Here is a 20,119-nt window from a genome sequence, read left to right on the forward strand (position 1 = left end):
GCAATACATGTGCAGCACAACTGACTTAGCAGTTAATGTCTGCTGAAGTCACATGGTTTTGCTTAGGATATCCCTGAAAGACCAGAGAGGAAGGTTATGGTACACGCAGTTGGAGATTCTTCAGCAAAGGGAGCTCGAGGGAACTGAAAACGTACGTTGGGTTAGCAGTAGGTGCCAACCGCTGCGATAACTGCCCTTGCTGTGGCAGCTTTGGTCCGCTGGCAGGTGGCTTTTCATGAAAAAAAGACTTGTTGAGGACAACACTCAGCTTGACAGGCAGCAAGAGAAACCTATGTAGGGATAGCAGATCCATTTATTTTGTTATTCAAATATATTAATCACAGCATTTTGCTGTGAGGTGAGTAGTAGCCACATACTCAAGCCACAGCTATTTTTTTTTTTTTACCGGTAAAGTGAATGCAACATTTTTTTTCTGTCTTAACCTTAATTAATCTTTAACAGTCCAGCCGGACCGAGGCCAGAGAGCCTCAAGCGGGCACTGAACACCCCACGGTTATACACACGCGCGGGACGGCGGCGGTCTCGCACAGCAGTTAACGGCGTCCCGCAGGGGCCCTGTGCGAGGCCCGTCTCCCAGCCCGGCCCTCCCTCAGCGCGCCGCCGGCCTTGGTACGAGAGGCAGGCGGCACTCCGCTCCCCCTCGGTCCCGATCGGCCTCCTCGGCCGAGCCGGGCCTGCCTAACCCCGGGTAGGGTAGAGTCGGGCCGGGCCGGAGCAAGCTCGACCCCAACCCGCCCGCCAAGCCCCTCAGCCACCTCGCTGAGGGGAACCAAGCAGCGATTGGCCAGCACAACGGACCACCCCACCCTCCTCTCCCAACGTGATTGGCCCCATCCTTTAAACGGCCGTCCCACCCTACTCCAGTTCCGATTGGTTGTCTCTTCGGGCAATCTTTTACTCTCCCTCGTGCCGATTGGCCGCGAGTGTGCACGGCGCCCCGCCTCCTCGCCCCGCCACCCCACCACCCCCCCCCCCCAACGCCGCCGCGGGGTGCCAGGGCTGGGCGCTGCCGGCAGGTCGCTCCGGCTGCCCCCGCGGGTTGTACCCGCCTCTGGCCGGGCCTCCTCGCCGCCCCGATGGAGCTTTCCTGCCACACGCTGAGAACCACCCACCAGGCGAGGGAGGCGGTGAGACCCGGCGGGCAGGGGAGGCCGCGCTTCCCCGTTGCTATGGAGACCGCGCGGGGGCCACCTCTGCGCGTGCGCCGGGGGGCGGCGCTGAGTGCGCAGGCGCGGGGAGGGTGGGGCGGGGGGAAGAGGCAGAGGTGACATGGCGGCGGGGTGCTGGCGTTGAGGGCTTGTGGGGTCCTGCCTCTCCTTAGGGGTGCGAAGGGCCTTCCCTGCTCGTTTCCCTTCCTGTTGTGGGACGTGCTTCTTGTCCTGCCTCCTCCGCAGAACAGCGCAGGCCCCTAACCCCTCCACTCCCCCACCCTCATCCTCAGCATGACTAGGCCCGTCCCCAAAGTAAGGGGTAGGGGGGAGAAATGCCGGTTGCTGCCTCTCTCAGGTGCCTTTTGCACAAATAAGAGCTGTATTGTACCACCGTGTCTGTGCCCCGCCAGTGGGTCGTGGCTCCAGCGAGCCCCTTTGATATAGGAGCCCCGAAGCGTTCGTGTTTGGCTACGTTTCTTAACCCTGTTCTTTTGTCTCCACCTGCTGGACGATTTCGACGGCCGTAAGGTATGGTTCAGCAGATAGGAGCTGGAGGTCTGCCCTGCGGGACTGCTGTAAAACTGTTTCCCGGCAAGGCTCTCGTTTTGTGAGGTGCTCTGCGTGGTTGCACAATTCCCTGTCCCTGCTAGGCATGAGTAGGACGGGGTTCCTGGCCAAGTGTATTTGGAGTCGTTGGGAGGCGGTTCTGCCTCCTAGATTAGTAGATAATATACTCGCCTACGAAGGGGAGGCTCCGGGTTAGTCCCTCCTTGAGCCCTAAGGGGTGTTTAGATCCCCCCAGCCACTGAGAACGATGCCCGAAGGTGGCCAATTGAAATGGCTTTGATGTGCAAACGGCAGATAGGACTCCCAGGGCTAGAAAGAAAGGAGAAAAAGAGTTTTGTCACCCTTAGATAACTAATGAGGATTTGGGTGGCCCTGGTCCCGGGGCTGTTTTTGACTATTAAATGTAGACATGGTTGTGGGACCTGGGACCTGCGAATTCTTCCCCTCCCCCCTAAGCCGTATCACCAAGTTTTGGTGGGTTTTGTAAACTGATCTCTCTGTAGCCCTTTGAGGGAATGGATGTGAAGATCAGATTTTCCATTTTGGCTATGAAGCAATGGGAGGTCAAATTCTTCAGAGGTCCACAAATTTGGAGCCCACTTTAGTGAAGCTTTAGCCAGTGACTAAGGAACAACCTGGAACTAGCCAAGGGGAATGTATTTTTTGATTCTTGTTCTAAGGTTTCTTACTTTCTGTGGATGGACCGTGGGTACTTAATTTCTGATTTCTGAATTCCATTATTCCTGTAAGCAGTGTCTGAAAAGTTAGGCTACTCTGTCTTTTATTTGTAGCACTAAATAATTTCTGGAATTCCTGGTCCCCAATCCTGTTCTCATCTGTATTACATCTTTCCATTGATTTCTTCTATAGGATGCAGACTGGAGGTTATTGTTTTCTACCAGTTTTGGGAAAAGTGTTTTTAAAAAAAAAAAAAACACCGTCGGTAATGAGCACCCTCATTCCAGTAGAACAATTCTTAGTCCAATTCCAGCTATTTAATTGTAATGACTGAAATATATGAAGGTTTGTTGATATTGAAAGATTGTATTTGCTTGAGCTGGATTCGTTTGTTGAACTGATGTCGCGCGTCCACACGCACACCCACCCACCCCCCGACACAACGCACAGACGTTAGTTTTCTGTTAGACTCGTGCTCAGACTTACCATTTAGCTGCAGGATTTTCAGCTTTGAGGCAAGATAACGGCCAAACTGGGTAGCTGGGGTCAAAGACGAAAGGGAGGGGAGCAGGCAGATTGCTTTCAGTGATAACTCGTGCTTGGAGCAGGCGAATGAGGGGCTATGCGCTTTACCTCTCCTTTGAACTTCACGTTCCAGCTGGAAACGAGTATGGTATCCAAGATATTGCTTCTCAAACTGGGGAGGATGTTAATGCGAAGGATGCATCTGAGGTGGAAACATGCGAAAGCAGCACTTTTTAGAGGCCTACTGGGATTCTCCAGAGTTGTGCCTCTTGCTTGTCTCAGCTGGCTTTGGTGAATTATGGCAGAGAGTTAGGTTAGCAACCTGCAACTGCCGTGGAAAGGAGGGAGGAGGGGGAGAAAGGGCATCCCAGCTCTGTGTCCCTGAGGGACAAGCTCTGGGTGAGCCCCAGCTGGAGCGCCTCCAGGCTGCCTTCCCTTTGGCTCAAGGCACTGGTGCCCAGGCAGCACTGCCCGGAGGACATGAGGCGTATGCATGTGTGTACGTACTAGGAAATCATTGGCTCTAGATTTGGGAGAGAAGAGAAGTGAAATGTGCCCTGGGAAGGGTGAAAGAGGCTTGTTTGCTGGAAAAAAAGAACAGGGAGTCCTGATCCAAGGCCTCCAATGGAAAAAGGAAGGGCTATTTATTTCAAAAAGGTTTCACCATAAAAAATTGTAATGATGCATGTAGCACAATTTCTGTAGCTGTTCACAGCTGCTCATTGTAGTTTTCGAATCGATTAAATATATTTTCTGAGATGTTTCAATGGTTTTAATTGTTAAATGTTTCCTTTGTTTGTTCTGTAAGTCACTCTCTGAAAGCAACGTTAGCGTAAACTGCAGTAGAGCTTTGCTAATTCACACAAATGAGTGGGAGAGTTAATGCTTATTAATTCACTTGTAAATTTGGTGAACAAATTCAGCATCCTTAAAGTCTGTTGTTTAATAACTCACCATATATTATGTTTATTCATTTTTATGTATTTTTCACAATGCATATCACTTCAAATTAGTGAAGTCTTGGCAATGTAAAACCTGGCTTCAGGAAAGTTTGTCGTAAAAACGAGGAGATACTAGAATCTGTGAATGGCACTGGTGGAGAGGCCATACTGCTGGAACATAAGTTAATGAAATACAATGTATAGCTATTGGATTAGTTGAGGAAATCAGATATCCTACTTTCAATGCACCAAGCTCAAATTGTAAACAGTCTTTAGATTTTAGATGTAACACCTCTTGAATGCATCTCAGGGTTAGTACTAGGACAGCTATAACTTCTGTACTTAGATTGCTGTATGTTTTTAATTATGAAAGCTATTTGTAATCCCTCTTGAGAAACTTTGCCAGCTCTATTGTTTGCAGTAGGCTTGTATAATCTGGAAGAGTGAAGAGACTGAAGAAGCGCCTCTGCTTTGTGCTGTGAAATTCTATTCAATCCTAGCCAAGTTATACGTTGTTTAAAAATTACCATTTCCCTTCTCTGCTTATGTTTCTCAGAAAACATTGTCAAGAAGCCAAACAATAATTGAACCTCAGTCTTCTAAAAAGCCTGGCAAAACTACAACTATGACATGCAAAGAGCTGGGGGGGGAGATATGGGGAGGTGGAGGAAGAAAAGCAGGCAAGTTCATGGTCTCTCAGCTACTCTCTGCGGCCTGGCATGTGGTGCGAGTGTGGCAGCTTACTCTCTAGGAACACCGTGCTTGGCAGTCATCCTGGGATCCCAAAGGAAAAAGAGAGAAGGAAACTATTCGAAGCAAGTCCTCCTGCTTGCTCTCACTCTTCATCCCAGCGCCCCATTCTGCTTCTGTAACAGCAACATCATTTTTACCTTCTGTAGGGAGAGAAAATAGGAGCAGCTAGAAAAGATTAATTTCCATCTAAACACCATATTGTCCACAGTGGCCTATCACCATTCTGGCTATAAGTTTGGCCTGTTACGTTAGTCTTGCAGCTTAAAAAGGGATTGGTTGTACTAGCACCATTGTATCCCATGTTGACAAAAAATGGAATGCAACTGTTGGCTACACTGTTTTCCTACACTTTTCGTTTAAAAGCTTGTGTGTCCCAACAGAATATTTCAGGTTGTGAGGCCAAGACTTAGAAGTTGGGACATGTCGAAAGTATGGTTGCCTGTGCAGCTGTCACTTTATCCTTTTGGGTATGATTCCGTCTTTTCTTGTATGATTATGGAGCTGGCCGCTTACCTCTCGTCTGAATTCTTGATCACGGATCCTACTGAACTCTTGTCTTATTTGTTGCCCCCGCTGGATGTAGAAGGGCACAAAGTTATAGTGATCTAGTTGTCATCTCTAAACTTCTTAGACCGTAAATTACCTTGTCAGTCTGTTCTTTCTCTATGCAGTCATACACATTAATGCAGAAATATAAGGTCAAATAATAATGAAACATTATAGGGTTAAATTAATCCTTTAGTAGCTTCGTTAATTTGATGGGATTACACAAGAGACTAGGCTGATTTATAATGTAAATCCATTTTAGTAAAAGGTAGGGAAATGACTAAATGAACAATTGCAGTTAAAGATGCATGACTCTAATAGAGTTTAATTTTAAATGACTGCAAAGAAAGTAGTACATGCCACTCTATTTTGTTAAGCTAGAAATAAATAAAATACACTGCGACTGTTGTAGCTAATTAGCTAACTGCTCAACTAGTTAGCTTTTAAAACAAGATCATACTTAAGTGCCTTAAGCTTTTATTAATTGCATGGACCCAAAAATCCCCTATAGTAATTGAAAATTTAATTACATACTTTTTTGCTCAAGAATGGAAGCTTATTAAACTTTAAACACTTAAACATCTATGGAAGTACCAGTGGCTATAAACAACATGCAATTCTAAGTACTAATTAAACAGGAAGGCTAAATCACTATAAAGCTAAACTGAATTTTAAGTAACTTTGTACTGGTAAGTGCTCCTATTTTTTTTTTTTTTTTCATGCAATATAAGATTTACCGTTTCCTCTGCAAACATGGCTGAAGTCCTGTGCGGTTTTAGTATCTGTCTCTACTTTGGCAGACAGGCTGTATTGTGGAAGTATTTGGAGTGAGGAGGATCCCTAAGGGAATGGGCAGGGAGCTGTTTAAGTGGTCAGCTGAGGTTGCTGATGGCACTGACACGTGCAGAAGGCATGGGCACGTGGTAGAATAAGACTGGTGAAAAACAGGGAGAGGTGACTTTGTGGGACTGGTCAGAAAAGCCATCTTCCATGCACAAGTGACTCAGAAGATCTCTGACCTGATAACAGTTACCTGTTGAAAGGTCCTTAAATTCTCTTTGATTTACAGAAACTTCATGGAACTGCGACCAGAGATTCTGATATCTCTATTCCGTTTTTCAGATCCAATCTGATGCAAGTTACTGTCAGTTGATCAGCTGATTTGATGGCTCGGTTAATTTTCTTTGGACGGATGTCTGCGCCTCTAAATTAACCATCAGTGTTTGCATTCTTATTAACACAAGATAAAGGTAGAAAGGCCCACTCAGTCTGAACTATCCTCCCATTTTTAGATGGTGCTCAGTTGGGTGCTTTTTTGGATATAAAAGTTCATTTTTTGCTTCTGGTCAGTCAACCCAACAACAAGACCATTAATACGTTACGGTTGAAGGAGGTTGCCCATGCTGTGTTATCCTATGCTGCTCAAGGCAAGTCTCTACCTAAAGGAGCATTTGAGATGCTGCTGATTACTGTATGCCTGCCTATACTGGAATTTAAAATGCCTCTAGGGATAGCAGAAGTAACCTAGTGGGATTAATGGCAAAGGACGCACCAGAATACAGGTTATTTTCAAAGAGTCTTCCAAGCGCCGATTGTGAGGGCTGCCAGTTCATCAGACAAATATAATTCCTCTCTCATCAGAGTGCTGCAGAAAATACTCAAACAGTAAACACTTGATATGTTTGTCTTCTGTGGCAACCACTGTGTTTTCGTACTGTTTTTTGAATATTCAGAGACAGCTGTGATCTTGCCTTTTGATATGTGGGCAAACACAACAGCAGTTTTGCTCCAGATAAATCAGCGTGAGCAATCGCGTTTAAAAGATTGTACAGGTGGCTTTCGCAACAAGTGGTGACTCCAGCTTCTCTCTCGCCCCTCAGACTCGGGCTCAGAAGATTCAAGTCATGCAAGAGAAACAGTAGAAGGGCGACAATGCAAAATCTGTTTTCCAAATACCAACAACAGTCAGAACAACGGGAGGGGGAAGATCCTTTCATCCCAGAGCACCAGCGTTTTGTCTTTGGTTTTTCATTTGCTTGCGACTGTTGACAGAATTTGTCCGTTTCTTCTTGCAGCACCTCTTTGGAACTGGTCTAGTTCATTCAAAAAATATTCATCTACTGGTCATTTACAGAGCATTCTTCATCCTCCAAATGCTTTATAAAAATCATCTTTGTACCACTTCTGGCAGGCAGGTGGTGTTGCAGCTCACTTAGGATAGGGAAACAGAATGGTTGTTTAATTTTATCAAGACGGTAAAAAGTAGCAAAGGCGGGGGGGGTATAGTTTCTTCCCTTTTTCCCGGAGAGTTGGATTCTGTTTTCTAGAAAACCAGAATGAAGACTTTACCAGTCTTTTTGTTAATATATGAAACAGAAATACACAAAAAAATCCCAGGAAACGTTGTTAAAAGCAAAGGCCCAGCCCTTTCCTAATTGTGTCACTAGATGGCCCCATGTCTGAAGCAAACATCCCAGGGGAAAAAAAAAATCTGCGATACTGGAAGACCCTTTCCCTGCTCTACCCAGTACTTTTTACAGATTAGCAGGCACAGGGGTAAACACTAGTCTCAAAATAAAACACTTGAGACAGCACAATCAGCTAGTGTGAAAATTAGCAGGAGAATGCTCTGTGGTGTCCGCTGCTGCGTGCAGTGCAGAAGGAGCAGACGCGTCTGAGCTGACAAAGGAAAGGCACAGTGAAGAGGTAGGCTGCTTTTGCGGTATGCTCCACCACCCAAAAGCACCCTTTCTGCAGTTTGCTATAATGAAGCCGCGTTCCAAGAGGCCGGAAAGAATAGAGCGATTGTGTATGAATATCCCTTTAACGCATCTTTGGGTCCTTAAAAACCTAAGTTATTGCTTTAATCAGTAGTAGTTCTTTGTCTTGTTTGTGTGCCAAGAACTTGCGGAGAGCGGAAGTCATTGCTACAGAGGCTGAAGCTCAGTGTCCAGTATGAAGAGGCCAAAGATTCGTGGGTTTGTCTCCCACAGATGCCACTTTCTAACACTTGGGCTAGGCTTTTTCTGAGGGAGGGATGCAGTCACTGTCTGAGTCGGGTAAGAGGAGTGGAAACTAGGAGTGGAAGTGGGATTCTGTATTCCTATTACTGTACAATATGATCTGGAATATAGGTGCTATAAACTACCTCTCTCCCCCATCCACTGAATCAATGGCAGTTCTTCAGGCTCATGCTGCCTCCCCTACATGAGCTGAGGATGCCAGCATCCTAAAAGAGAGAAGAAATAGTTTATTTGTCTAAATGGGAGTTCGAAAATACCTGCTGCTCCTGTGATCCCGTCTTCAAATCCCAGTGAGGCAGACTGAAGCTGATATGCTTATTTCTAGAGCTTTCCTTGTAATGACTTCTGGTGAGACCCTAAAATCTCAGAGCTTCTCTGTTTGCAGAGATGAAGCACGTATGGCAGCACTATATGCACCCCCAGATATAGTTTAACTGCATGACGGCAAAGATATGTTTTCCACTGCCATGCTCTTATCACTGAACCAAATGCAAATACCTGTGGTCTCTCAAGTCTGTGAGGAGAAATCTATGGCACTGGCTCCATACTGAAATTTCTGCAGGTAGGGGCCTGACTTTGGTCACGCCTGTGTTTAAAAATTGGGCGAGTCTGGCATTATCCGGAGCTATCAGTTCTTCAAATGTTCTGTATTTCACATGAAACGAGAGGTGCCAACAGTGCCCAGTTGGTCTTTGCAGCGTAGTCACGCAGATCCCAGACCTGTTCTCCACCGCCCCATCTCAGAGCACGCAGAAGACGGGTTTTGCGGGGAAGGGACACGCGAGCTTTGCTTGCGCAGCCCTTGGAGATGCTGTGCATGAGGTCCATAAGAGTCCTATCCCGAAATCCCTATCGGCCTGAACATGTTGGAGAGCCGTAATCACAGTAAGGGAAGTAACTTATTTTTTCAACCTCAAGGTAATTTTCTTTCCTCTGGGAAAAGGTTTCTGCCCATCCAGGATCCCAGATAATGCGTAAGAAAAATTACATTGAAAACCACTTCTGTTTATTAACGGTGAGTTGTTTTACAGTTCTTAGACGCTCTTGTCTTAATTTGCTTGTTTCCACAGGCTACATTTAGATGCTGTTTACAGCAATAAAGAGAATGTTACGTTTGATCTAGAGTTCTCTCTTAATTCACAGGATGAGATGCGAACAGAAGCTCGTCGAAAAAATCTCCTCATTCTGATTTTGCATTACTTAATGGAGGAAGGGTATGTTTTTTAAAATAACAGTGCCCTACGTTTGTGTGTCTGACCTCCCATAACATGTAGTTCTGTCCTCTGTTGGGTGGATGGGCAACATGGCCTTTGGGCTCTATGTGAGGAAGGTAAAAAGGTAAACTACTATTAAATAACACTGTTTACTTTGTTAATTCATTTCATTTTCTGGAACAAAATGTCCTTTATTAGTTAAAAATATATTTGAGCAGTTAGCAAAGGATTTTAAAATACGGTTAATGGAGTTTATAATGAATAGAGAGATGTGGACATCCTAAAAATGTAATGTACTTGCTAATGTCACTGGTTTTTTTTTTCCTCAAAAATTGGAATAAAATAATGACTCTCAGTTTCATGTTCTTTGCTTTTTTTGAACTTTGCAGGTATATTGATGCTGCAAATGCTTTGGAACAAGAGACAAAATTAGGTTTACGTGGCTTTGAAGTTTGTGACAACATTGATCTTGAGACAATTTTGATGGAATATGAAAGCTATTACTTTGTAAAATTCCAGAAATATCCTAAGATTACTAAAAAGGTCCTAGACACTGGTATGTGGCTGTGTTCCAAGAAGAAAGCTTTTGTTTCTCTAAGCTTGAAAAGTATATTTACCTGAAATACTTGCTGCGCTTCTCATGCGTGTCTGTGTTTACTGTTTGAACTCTCGTATGTTTATGTTAGAGCTACGTTCCTAGCACTTAGGACATAGGATTTAAGAGATGGGAGGTTTCAGCCTTTCTGTTCTTTTTTTTTCCTCTGTTCTTCTAAACAAGAAGATGGTGTTTTTCTGTCTCTTACTTTGATATTGGAAAAGGCTGTGTGAGTGCAAAGTATTATAGCATAAATATTTTCTCTCTTTTTTCCCTAATAGGGTAGGAATAGTAAGTCAGTAAAGGACTTAGTCTGAGGTATAAGTGAATGACAGAGAAGAGGACAAATCAGAACATAAACATTTTGGTAGGACTCTGAGAGCCTGAATGTTTTTGAACTTGAGCATGAAGTGTAACTTATCGAAGCCATGAGAGCAGTTGTACAGGAGTCAGGTATGAAGAGCTTAGAGGGTGCAGAGAGCACAAGCTACTCTTACCTATGTTTCTTGTAAGACAGAGATAATAATTAGGGAGAGGAATGACTGGCCAGGGAACATCTCGGCCTTTTCCACTGTTTCATATGGTTGCCAGCAACTTTGAAATCCCAGGTAAATGAAACATTATATAAATATAACTAAATTGCCTATGTAGGTGAAATGATTTTGAAAACCACTAAAGCCGTTAGTCATTATGACGTTCACTGTTACGTAGAAGATCAGTAGTAGCTAGAAGCAAACAACGTCTCCATGAAAGAGATTTACCGCCAGAGCCCATTGATTGCTGTCAATATAAAGAGGAGGAGCCCTGCAGCACATAAACCAAGAGATTCATTATGAATCAAGAGGGAAAATGTATTACAAAGCATTCATTACATTATACTTAGGCTAATATTCTCCAACTGAGCGGTAGCCAAGGCTGGATCCATCAAAATGGAGCTTAGATCCAAGTGGGCAATCCCCAAAAGTCCCCTAAATCTCTTAGGTGCTTACAAGCTCTTGGTCACGTTTTTCAGTCAGTAAAATTACACAGACACTGGTACTCCGCTGTTACTCAAGCTGCTACCATGCTGGCTGGGATGTAGCTTCCTCTTTTGCTGAAACACAAGCAGCCTCTCTCCTGTGCACCTCGCGCTATGAAGCTACTGCCAGGTAGCTTGTGGCCTGCTGTAAAGCGTCTCCACCATCAAATGGGGGTATAAGCATGCCAAACAAAATGATTAGAGCGGTGCACCTTCCTGTAAACTCTTTGTAACGCTCTAGGCAAGTCCTCTGGAACCAGCTTGGTTACTTCTGTGCCGAATTACAGTTTGCACCGTAGATGTACTGCCCAGGGTTAAGAATTTCACGCGTAGGGCCTGCTGCCTATAAGTATCCCATGTCCCCAAGCACTTACAGTGAATCAGCTGTTTGGGAAATACTATTTTATGTAGGCGTATGAGAATTTGGGTGCAAGACTGTTGTGCGGAGAACACTGATGGGAGATGTATTTTGGAGCAACAAGGCATATGCTAGTTTAACACAAAGCCTCATGTTTATGAGTTCAGGTCTGGGCTTTGGAGTTAACCATGAATTTGACGTTTTGTGAAAAAGCTTTACTTTGACAGAAATTTTCTCCAATGATTTATATCAGCGAAAAAAATGAAGTTTGATAACCACGATTGCAATGTGACATTTACGCTATCCTGCTATGTTGAACATGATAAATTTACTAAGAGTGAGGCAAATTCTTTATTTCCTAATTTGGTAAGGGAAAAGTTATTAGCATTAAATAATCATTCTGTGCAATATATGAAATTAGTCTGTTGTGCTTGGTCTGATTTGTGGTAGGGTCCATTTTACTGCGAAAATGACATTTGTTTTAAAATATAAGAAGAGAAACCAAAGACTTGAATGGGTTTAAGCATTTAACAAGCCTGAACTCTGAAAACTCTCCAATATCGGTTCTGTTTTCAAAACATTTTTGCAGGCTTGAATTGCTTATAATCATGCTGGTCCCGTCTCTGCATGTTTCCAAGGTCCCTTAATATATGCTCAAATATATTTTTAAAAGGAAAATAACCAAGTTGTCCTTTTTTATATTCTTAATTATTTTCCATCTCAATATTAATTTTGCCACAGCAGAAAATAAACAGCAGCTGAGAACTGGAGGAAAGCCAAGAAGGTAAGAGAAATGAGTGGGGCATTTTCTGGACAGAGAATTTTCCTCCAGTAGCAACATGCAATGTAGTTAAAATAACGCTGTGATACTCTAGGAATCCTAGACTTGCCTAAACTAGCCTAGAACCGTGCTGCTGACCACATGGTGAATTTTCCTGTGTCTTTGAGAAGTAAGTAAAGAGATTTTTCCCAAATGGAGATGCAGGCAATTTGCTGAAGTTTCTGCGCTGCGGGTAGGGTGGAGCGTTTGAAAGCAATGAGCTTTGGAGTTTGCTGTGACTGAAATCAATGCCTTAACTTCAAGCAAAGCGAAATTGGCCCCAAAATGCTTTCAGGACATGTTTTTTTGTATTGTAGGGCAGCAAGCTCTTCCCAGAATCTCCCAAGGATCAAACATCAGACAGTGCAGCGACCGTTGTCAAAAACTTCACCTGGGAGCACAACAGAACGTAAATCGTCCCCCAAGGAGAGCCCCAAGCAGGTATCAATGTATTTTATCGTGACAGTGTTGCAGCTGCAATTAATGGGATTTTATTCTGAGTGGCTACAGCCAGTGAGAGGATGCGAGTTACACAGTGTGTGATTGTGTAACTAATGGGTTTTACTGTTCACAGAATTTAGGCGTAATAGATGCAAGACTCCAGAAGATGGTTTCTGGCTGTGAGTTGGGGAGCCTGTCATGCACCAAATTTAGAGGAAAGGCAGAGGAATTCCTATTATCCAGCATGCACTGAAATCAGCAGGAGTCTTTCCACTACCCTCAGTGGATTTAAGGATTGATCCTTTAGTGCCAGAAAGCAGGAAAAACAAACCAGGTAGTAAGCCTGGTGTGAGGTGAAGCATCTTCACAGTGCATAAGGTGTTTGAGCTTGAGGGACTAATTTGGCTCTAATTTTCAGTTTTGTGAGTCTCATTACAATAAGACTGCTGAGAAAACTACTTTATTACCCTCCTTTAAATTGGGGGGAGCAGGAACAGCAGATTGGTGGGGAAGCAAGGCATTTTGTTACAGCTCTTGAGGAACTGGATGAGGGAGAGCTTTTTTTTTTTTTTTTTTTTTAAGGTCTTTGCCCAATTTCTTTGTGGGGCTGGATCTCGTGTTTGACCAGGTTTTTTTTGTTTTTGTTTGTTTTAATATAGGTCTTGGACACTACAGCAGTAACTGCTTTGAAGTGAATGTCAGAGTAATTTACAATGCTAAAGTGTCTCCTTGTTTCTGTCTAAGCAGCTGTACTGTGCCTCATACTTTTCTGTCGTTTCCGCTGTCCATTAGCGCATAGTTTCTTCTCACTGCTGAGTAAGATGCAGATTTCTGCAACTTAAGGTGGAAGTTCTGCAAATGAAATAACTGAATGCTGAGCTTTAGAGCTATGACTGTCAGCGTTGCTGTCGGCAGGCAGATGAACTGAAGTCCAGCAAACTGCGCAACGGTGCTTGACTAATACAAGATTACTGTTGCGAGTTCTATGTGATGAAGCAGTTCATCTGGGCATGTATAAAGAGGTGGGATGATACCTATAATGGGATGATATCTGCAGCTCATCTACTTGGCAACGCATCTGTTTTAAAATTGATTTTTCTTTAGAATAATGACAGTACTCTGGAGCAATCCGACTTCGGCTTAAGCATCTCAGCAATCAACAAAACTGGAGGAGGAGAAAGCACTCACCCAAGGAGGGTTGGTAGAAACCTAATATGTAATTTATAACAGGAATGTGTATGTAGAAAAAGAAAATATTTGTTCACAAATATCTGACGTGAGCTTTTTGTATATGTTTTTGTAAAAAATGTTGCTGTGTAATTAGCTGAAGGGTTAATTTTATCTGATTTGGGCAGTAATTTTTTGCCCAAGGCAAAAAATTAGGAGGCTCTGCTTGCAATAAATAATATTTCAAACATACACAAGAAGGAACAGTCTTTTTGTTCTTAAAGCCCAATGGTTATAGTTAAAGTGGAAGATAGAGCTCAAATTCCTGAATGAGACGATAAGAGATTTTGCAGTTAAATTGTTGCACTGAATGTGAAGAGAAGTGCATTCTTTTCCCATGGCTACCGCTGATTCTGTGGTCAGTGTTTGCCACGTTTAGGACTGTAAGGGCAGACAGGGGAACTATACACAGAAATAGTAAGTAAAATTTGGCCCAGGGCCTTTTTAGCAATAGAGCTACCATCCTGGAAAAGCTTATCACAACGTTATTTTCTCCTTAAGGGCCAAATAGTTGACTTCCGTGGGATGATCCAAGATGCTATCAAAGTATCATCAAATGAAATAGCCTTCAGCAGTCTTAATTGTGATCCAGATCCATCAGTAAGTGTTTCTATTCATCTTTCTATCCAGTTAGCATGAACGTCAGTTATACAACCAGGAACAAAATAAAATACTGTAATAATCTTGTCTTGGTTCCCAAGTGCTAAAGAAGGGCTTGGTTCCTGGTAGTGTGTTTCCCTTTCCAGTGGACAGTTGTACCTGATAGTGGTCTGACTTGTTTGCTCTTTGAACATGGAAGTAGACAGCAAATACAAATTACACCTTACGATTCACAAACTACTCAATTTGCAGAAACCCACAGAAACTTGTCTGGGTGAAATTCTGGTTCCACCAAATTCAGTATGTCAGTTAGCATTCACCTCAGCTGAGTCAGGACCACAGTTTAGAGAGCTGGGATAGAAATTCTAAGTAAATTAATCACTCCTTGACACAAGCCACAACTTCCCGACGGTGCGTCCAGCTTACTCAATGTCAGTCTGTCTGTCCACTTGAAGAGATTTTCAAAACGGAGTATGTGGCAACGTGGTGACCCATATTTACATTTTTCACTGCTTTTAATCTACATAGGGTGTATTTAGGACTACTTGGGCAGTAAGAGAGCTACTCATTGTAATGTTAATTCAGGCTTCGATTCTATCATTCTTAAATATAGGAGACTACAATATGGAAAGATAAAGGTTTTTAAACCTTATTCTGCAAAAATGAAGTTACTGCAAATATGACTTATTTCAAAATACTTAATACATGTTATTCTTATACCCATATCTTTACAGCTTTAAAAGTGGATATTATTATGATATATCAGTTTTGGGAAACTATTTCACAGTTTGTGTTCCATTTAAATTAATTGAACTTTGGCTAAGTACTTATTTTTGTCTTTTTTAGGAACGATTATTAAAACCTCTTAGTGCTTTTATTGGCCTGACTGGTGAGATGAGAGAACTTGCGACGGTTATAAGCAAAGTAAGACTGGACCTCCTTTGCAGTTGTATAGAGATCTTGGTTATTTTTGTCATCTGAAAATGCTGTTTGTTCCTTCTTGCTGTCATTGACAGTGCTTATTCTTGGAGGAACAAGCCTTCTCCCCCGCCCCCGTGCAACTCCCTGCAAGTCATTCTTTTCTTTGCACGTAACAATGTTTCTTCCTGATATCCAATGGAAGGAAATAATTAAGAACCTTTCCTTTCTAATGTGGACCATGCAATCTAATCATGCTGTACCTGTTAGACTATCACAGTTCTTCCCTTTATTCTTGCTGCAGGAAATGTACCTAAGTTCACTGAAAAGAGATTTAAATGTGTTATTTAACTGTGACCAAATGGTGGCAAAGGCCTTAATTCAACGCTGTGAGTGCAGTTCCCATTCAGCGCAAATGTGCTGCGTTCGGTGTGAGCGGTGTGCCAGTATCCTGGCAATAACTTGATTCTGAATGTACCTACTAGATACCATGTACCAGAATTATTAGACACTGATATTCCCGTGTTGTTTATAATGCTAGTCCTGTGCCGTGCTTTGTGCTGTCGGCATGATCCGGACTCTTTGTCATTTCTCCCTTGGCACGGCTGAGGCATGCTATTCCTGCAGGCTCTGCTAGTAGCGCCCTTCCTTCTCCCCAGCCCAGGCGCTGCAGGATGTTATCAGTAACGGTCTGCGTATCCCGGCGGAGAGCAGGGATTCTTCTGGGATGGGCAGCTGAGGGAATCCCAACATCGTCAGCACCGTTTCATTTCACTCGCCGGTGGAGGTGCAGTCCCAGCAAACAGGTTGCGGGCTGCTGGCAAGATCAGCCTAGCTACAAAGCAGGCAAATGCTTTGCGTGCATCGCCTCCCAAGCCCTGCTGAGGACTTAGCCAAAAGGCTTCCTAGTATCACAATATTTGGTAGTGTTGTGACTCTTTCTGAATATAAGCATCAGAAAAGTGCCAAAGTGGTATCAGCCATTACTCCCATACACTTAAAATCAGCCGTTCAAATAGTATGGAATACTTTTGCTGGTTGGTTTTATAGTTGTAATATATGTATATATGACCCAAATTCTTGATCTGAAAATTTTGCATTTGCAGCTTAGTAGAAATGAAGTCCAACAAATTTCCAACCTTGAAGTAACAAAATTTTCATTCATTTCAATTCTTGTCTGTTTTTTAATTTATGGTGAAGGTGTAAAATAGTGTTATTCTTACTGCTATTTTAGAAAAAAGCAATAGGGATGCTTTAGCCTTTTTTTATGGAAAGCTTTTTTAAATTGTGCTATTATGTTCCTAGTTGCTATGGTAATTATCACTCTGTAAATCAATAAAAATAAATAGCATGTGATATCTATTGCACCACATAATCTAATTTAATTTGGAAACACTTATGGAAGTCTCTACTTAGTATCACAAATCTGATTCATCTTAATTTGCTGTTAATAGAAAGGGAAAGTGTAACCTACCGTATATAAATAATTTTTTTAATTGTATTAAATCAAATTTTCCCCTTGGATACAAGCGCATAATTTTTCTTCAGTCTCTGGGGACTGCCTGCTTTTATTGAAGAGTTGAATTTATCCCAAGTATTTGTATTGAGGATATGATCTTTTCTGCAGAACAATTAGTCTCTGGAACGCAAAGCTACAAAATATTACTGAGACAAATTGAAAGATGCATAGAAGATCTGGGTAGTTTGAGGAATTAAATGAAATTAATTGAGTCAGTGCTTCAGAGCATAGACTAATTACCAACTACCTTTTGAGAGATGCTTAGGGGAAAACATTCCTCCCGCTATAGAACTTCTCACACCTTTTCCTGCAGTATAGATAATCTTGCCTAGCGTGGAGTAAACAGAGAGCAATTTTCACTATTACTTATAACGCAGGAGGTAGGTGCAGCCATCAAATTGTTGAGCTGCAAGTTCGAAACAAACAAAAGTACTTTTTCACACAGCACGTGATTAAACTGTGGAACTCACGGCTACAGCATAAGCGTGTTCAAAAAGAGGTTAGAAAAATTCACTGAAGAATGAATGACAAAGGGTGCTTGAACTCAAAGACAAGGATACTGTTTTTAGCTACCAAAGTCCCTAAGTTGCAGATTTCCGGAAGCTGGATGCATAGAAGTATCAGCGTATCTCTGCTACTGCTTGGGCTTTTTCTTTAAACATCCAATACTTGCCACTATCAGAGACAAAATCCTAGGCCTGGTAAACCTTCATATAACTATAGCTGTTCATATGGTAGTTGGTCACTGCTGGAGATAACAAATCTGGTCCAGATCTGGTCAGCATAAACATTTGGCAGTGTATATGTGTTCAGCGAAACCATGGGCTTCTGGGAAAGCAAGGCACAGTAGCAGTGTGGAAACGGTCACTATGCATGCTTTCTTCTTGTGAGCCAATGTGGTTGAACATATGGTTGAATAATACAGGTTGTATCACTTAATAGCACTATTGCTTTATAACTAAGTGGATTTACTTTGCCGGGGTGGTTATCCGAGTGCAGGAAAATATAATTTTTACTAACAGGATGCAATATATGTTGCAGGACATTTATCTCCATAATCTAAACGTGAAGTGGGATGATATTATTGGACTGGACGCAGCCAAAAGGCTAGTCAAGGAAGCAGTCGTTTATCCCATAAGGGTAAGGCTCAAAATAGATTTGAGAAAACCACTGTTGGGCTTCCTCGCGTTTTCCCTGTAAATACAACGATGTTCTTGAATTCTCACTATTTCTGTGCTTTTGTAGACAGTTCCTCTTTCATTCAGGGTTTCATTTGATAACGTCATACAGATTCTCCTGTAGGAAAATGGCCTTTCATATTAAAATTGCAACTTTTGGGTACTGTTCTTTGCCACCTCGGCTATATAGAAGGTGCTGGATTTGGCCTATACCATTTCAAAGGAGAATGACTTACAGAAGAGAATAGCAAAGCAGTTGCATTTGAAAAAATAATTTAAAACAGATTTAATCTGGTAAATATAGTATTCTTCTCGGTATTCAGAGTATGTGTTATGTTGGTTTTGTTTGTTTGTTTTCCTCCCTTTGGTTTTCTTAGGTTTTCTGAATGCATTAGAGGCAGTGGGGATAGGGGTTGAAATCCCTTCTATTTCGAATAGATGATACGTTTAATGCCTGAATTACTTTTTTGTTTCCGCAGTACCCACAACTGTTTACAGGCATTCTCTCTCCTTGGAAAGGATTATTGCTGTATGGACCACCAGGTATGAAGAGCTTTATACCATATCCATTTGCTTATCACTACTTCTGTTTTGTCCTACAAATAAGTTATTGGTGCCAATCAAATGTATTAAAGTATCACTAAGAACATGTTCTGTAAGGAGACCGTTTTGGATGATTAAATCTGTCTCTCATTGCTCTCAAACCTGTCCCATTTACCTTTCGCACAATCCTAGACTATTTCTACACCTGAATCTTCCAAAAAACATTACTTATACTAACCATTCAGAGGAGTGAGACTTCATGTTGTATTTCTGTTGTTACTCAGCTTGGACCACGTTAATCAAGTTTGGCTTGACTTGATCTTCTAGAATGTGAATAAATTTGACTCGAACTCACCTTCTTAAGGAAAATGTCCTTGCTTTCTCTTCTGTGTTTAGGGATTGTTTTGGAAATAGGATGGAGCTTCTGTCCTTTGCTGTGCTAGCTGGATGTTTTCCATGTCAGCCCAGCTCATCACTCCCTCTGCTCCACTTGGACGCAAGGAATGAAGCATTGCCACGGCACAAGTGTGGCTCAGAGGGGACAGGGCACAGCCCACAAGTACTGCCTGAGACAGGTTGCAAAGGCTGCCACTGCAGTAAACTCCATGTGCCCTTGTGAATGCTTTGATGTATTTTCCGCAGGACTCTGACCATTTCAGCATGCAGTACTTCGGAACTGGGGGAACACACGTGTCACTGCATTTGCAGTGCTGCATTACCTGAGTTTCTCCAGACCGTCCTGGAAGGACTTCGGTTTCTTTCCGTGCTCATATCTGACGGACTGTAGGAAGAAAGGAATTAATTCAGATATTTGCATTGTATTTCTTTGGAGAGTGAATTTCTTCAATGCTATTGTTTGTAGGTACTGGAAAAACTTTGCTTGCTAAGGCTGTTGCCACTGAATGCAATACAACGTTTTTCAACATATCAGCATCCACTATCGTCAGCAAATGGAGAGGTGATTCAGAAAAACTTGTCCGGGTAAGAACTATCTTTATCATTATACTCTAACAAAAACATCACGTTCCCACTTAAAGAACTAGAATTTTCAGATGAACTGAGCAGAGAACTGGAAAATAGGTATTCCTCCAGTACTCTCTGTCATCTTGGACAAAGCATGTGACTCTATCTATTTCTTAACACTGGAGTAACATCGCTTCTGCAGAAGCATCACGCTGGATTCTTGCAGTGGAAGTTTTGTTCTGTAACGCAAGCTGAAGCAGATATCCCAAAGCCATCAAAGATTTTTTGACCCACTGATAAGGGACAGGCAAGCAGAATGTCTAAATGAAATGGCATTTGCTTAGTGACCCCTTCAAAGTGCTTCACATCCTTTCTGCAAGAGTTGGCTTATAGGTTCCCTAGGAAAATGTACCTATTATGTAAGTTTTCAAATTCGCTACTATTCATAGTCAGTAGGACACGGAATTGGTAAAGAATCCCCTTATCACAATGATCTTACAGTCAAACCCACATATAATGC

The 20,119-nt window shown here is 42.5% G+C and overlaps 1 protein-coding gene across 4 annotated transcripts in view; it reads left to right on the forward strand.

Annotated features, from left to right (window-relative positions):
• Positions 1-1,002: 1,002 nt before the first annotated feature.
• The window catches only part of LOC138060839 (katanin p60 ATPase-containing subunit A-like 2), a 33,338-nt gene continuing 14,221 nt past the window's right edge, over positions 1,003-20,119 (forward strand). The window contains exons 1-11 of one of the 4 annotated variants that reach the window (XM_068928631.1): positions 1,003-1,148; positions 9,349-9,419; positions 9,809-9,975; positions 12,132-12,174; positions 12,528-12,651; positions 13,756-13,848; positions 14,380-14,478; positions 15,325-15,402; positions 17,957-18,055; positions 18,573-18,636; positions 19,499-19,617. In XM_068928631.1, the coding sequence (XP_068784732.1) occupies positions 1,098-1,148; positions 9,349-9,419; positions 9,809-9,975; positions 12,132-12,174; positions 12,528-12,651; positions 13,756-13,848; positions 14,380-14,478; positions 15,325-15,402; positions 17,957-18,055; positions 18,573-18,636; positions 19,499-19,617 (1,008 nt within the window). In that variant the 5' untranslated portion in view covers positions 1,003-1,097. Of the gene's footprint in view, positions 1,149-1,256; positions 1,701-9,348; positions 9,420-9,808; positions 9,976-12,131; positions 12,175-12,527; positions 12,652-13,755; positions 13,849-14,379; positions 14,479-15,324; positions 15,403-17,956; positions 18,056-18,572; positions 18,637-19,498; positions 19,618-20,119 lie in introns of those variants that run through there. The other 3 variants (XM_068928632.1, XM_068928635.1, XM_068928633.1) reach the window with 3 other exon arrangements.

This window comes from Struthio camelus, chromosome Z (assembly GCF_040807025.1).
Source record: "Struthio camelus isolate bStrCam1 chromosome Z, bStrCam1.hap1, whole genome shotgun sequence".
Classification (NCBI taxonomy): Eukaryota; Metazoa; Chordata; class Aves; order Struthioniformes; family Struthionidae; genus Struthio; species Struthio camelus.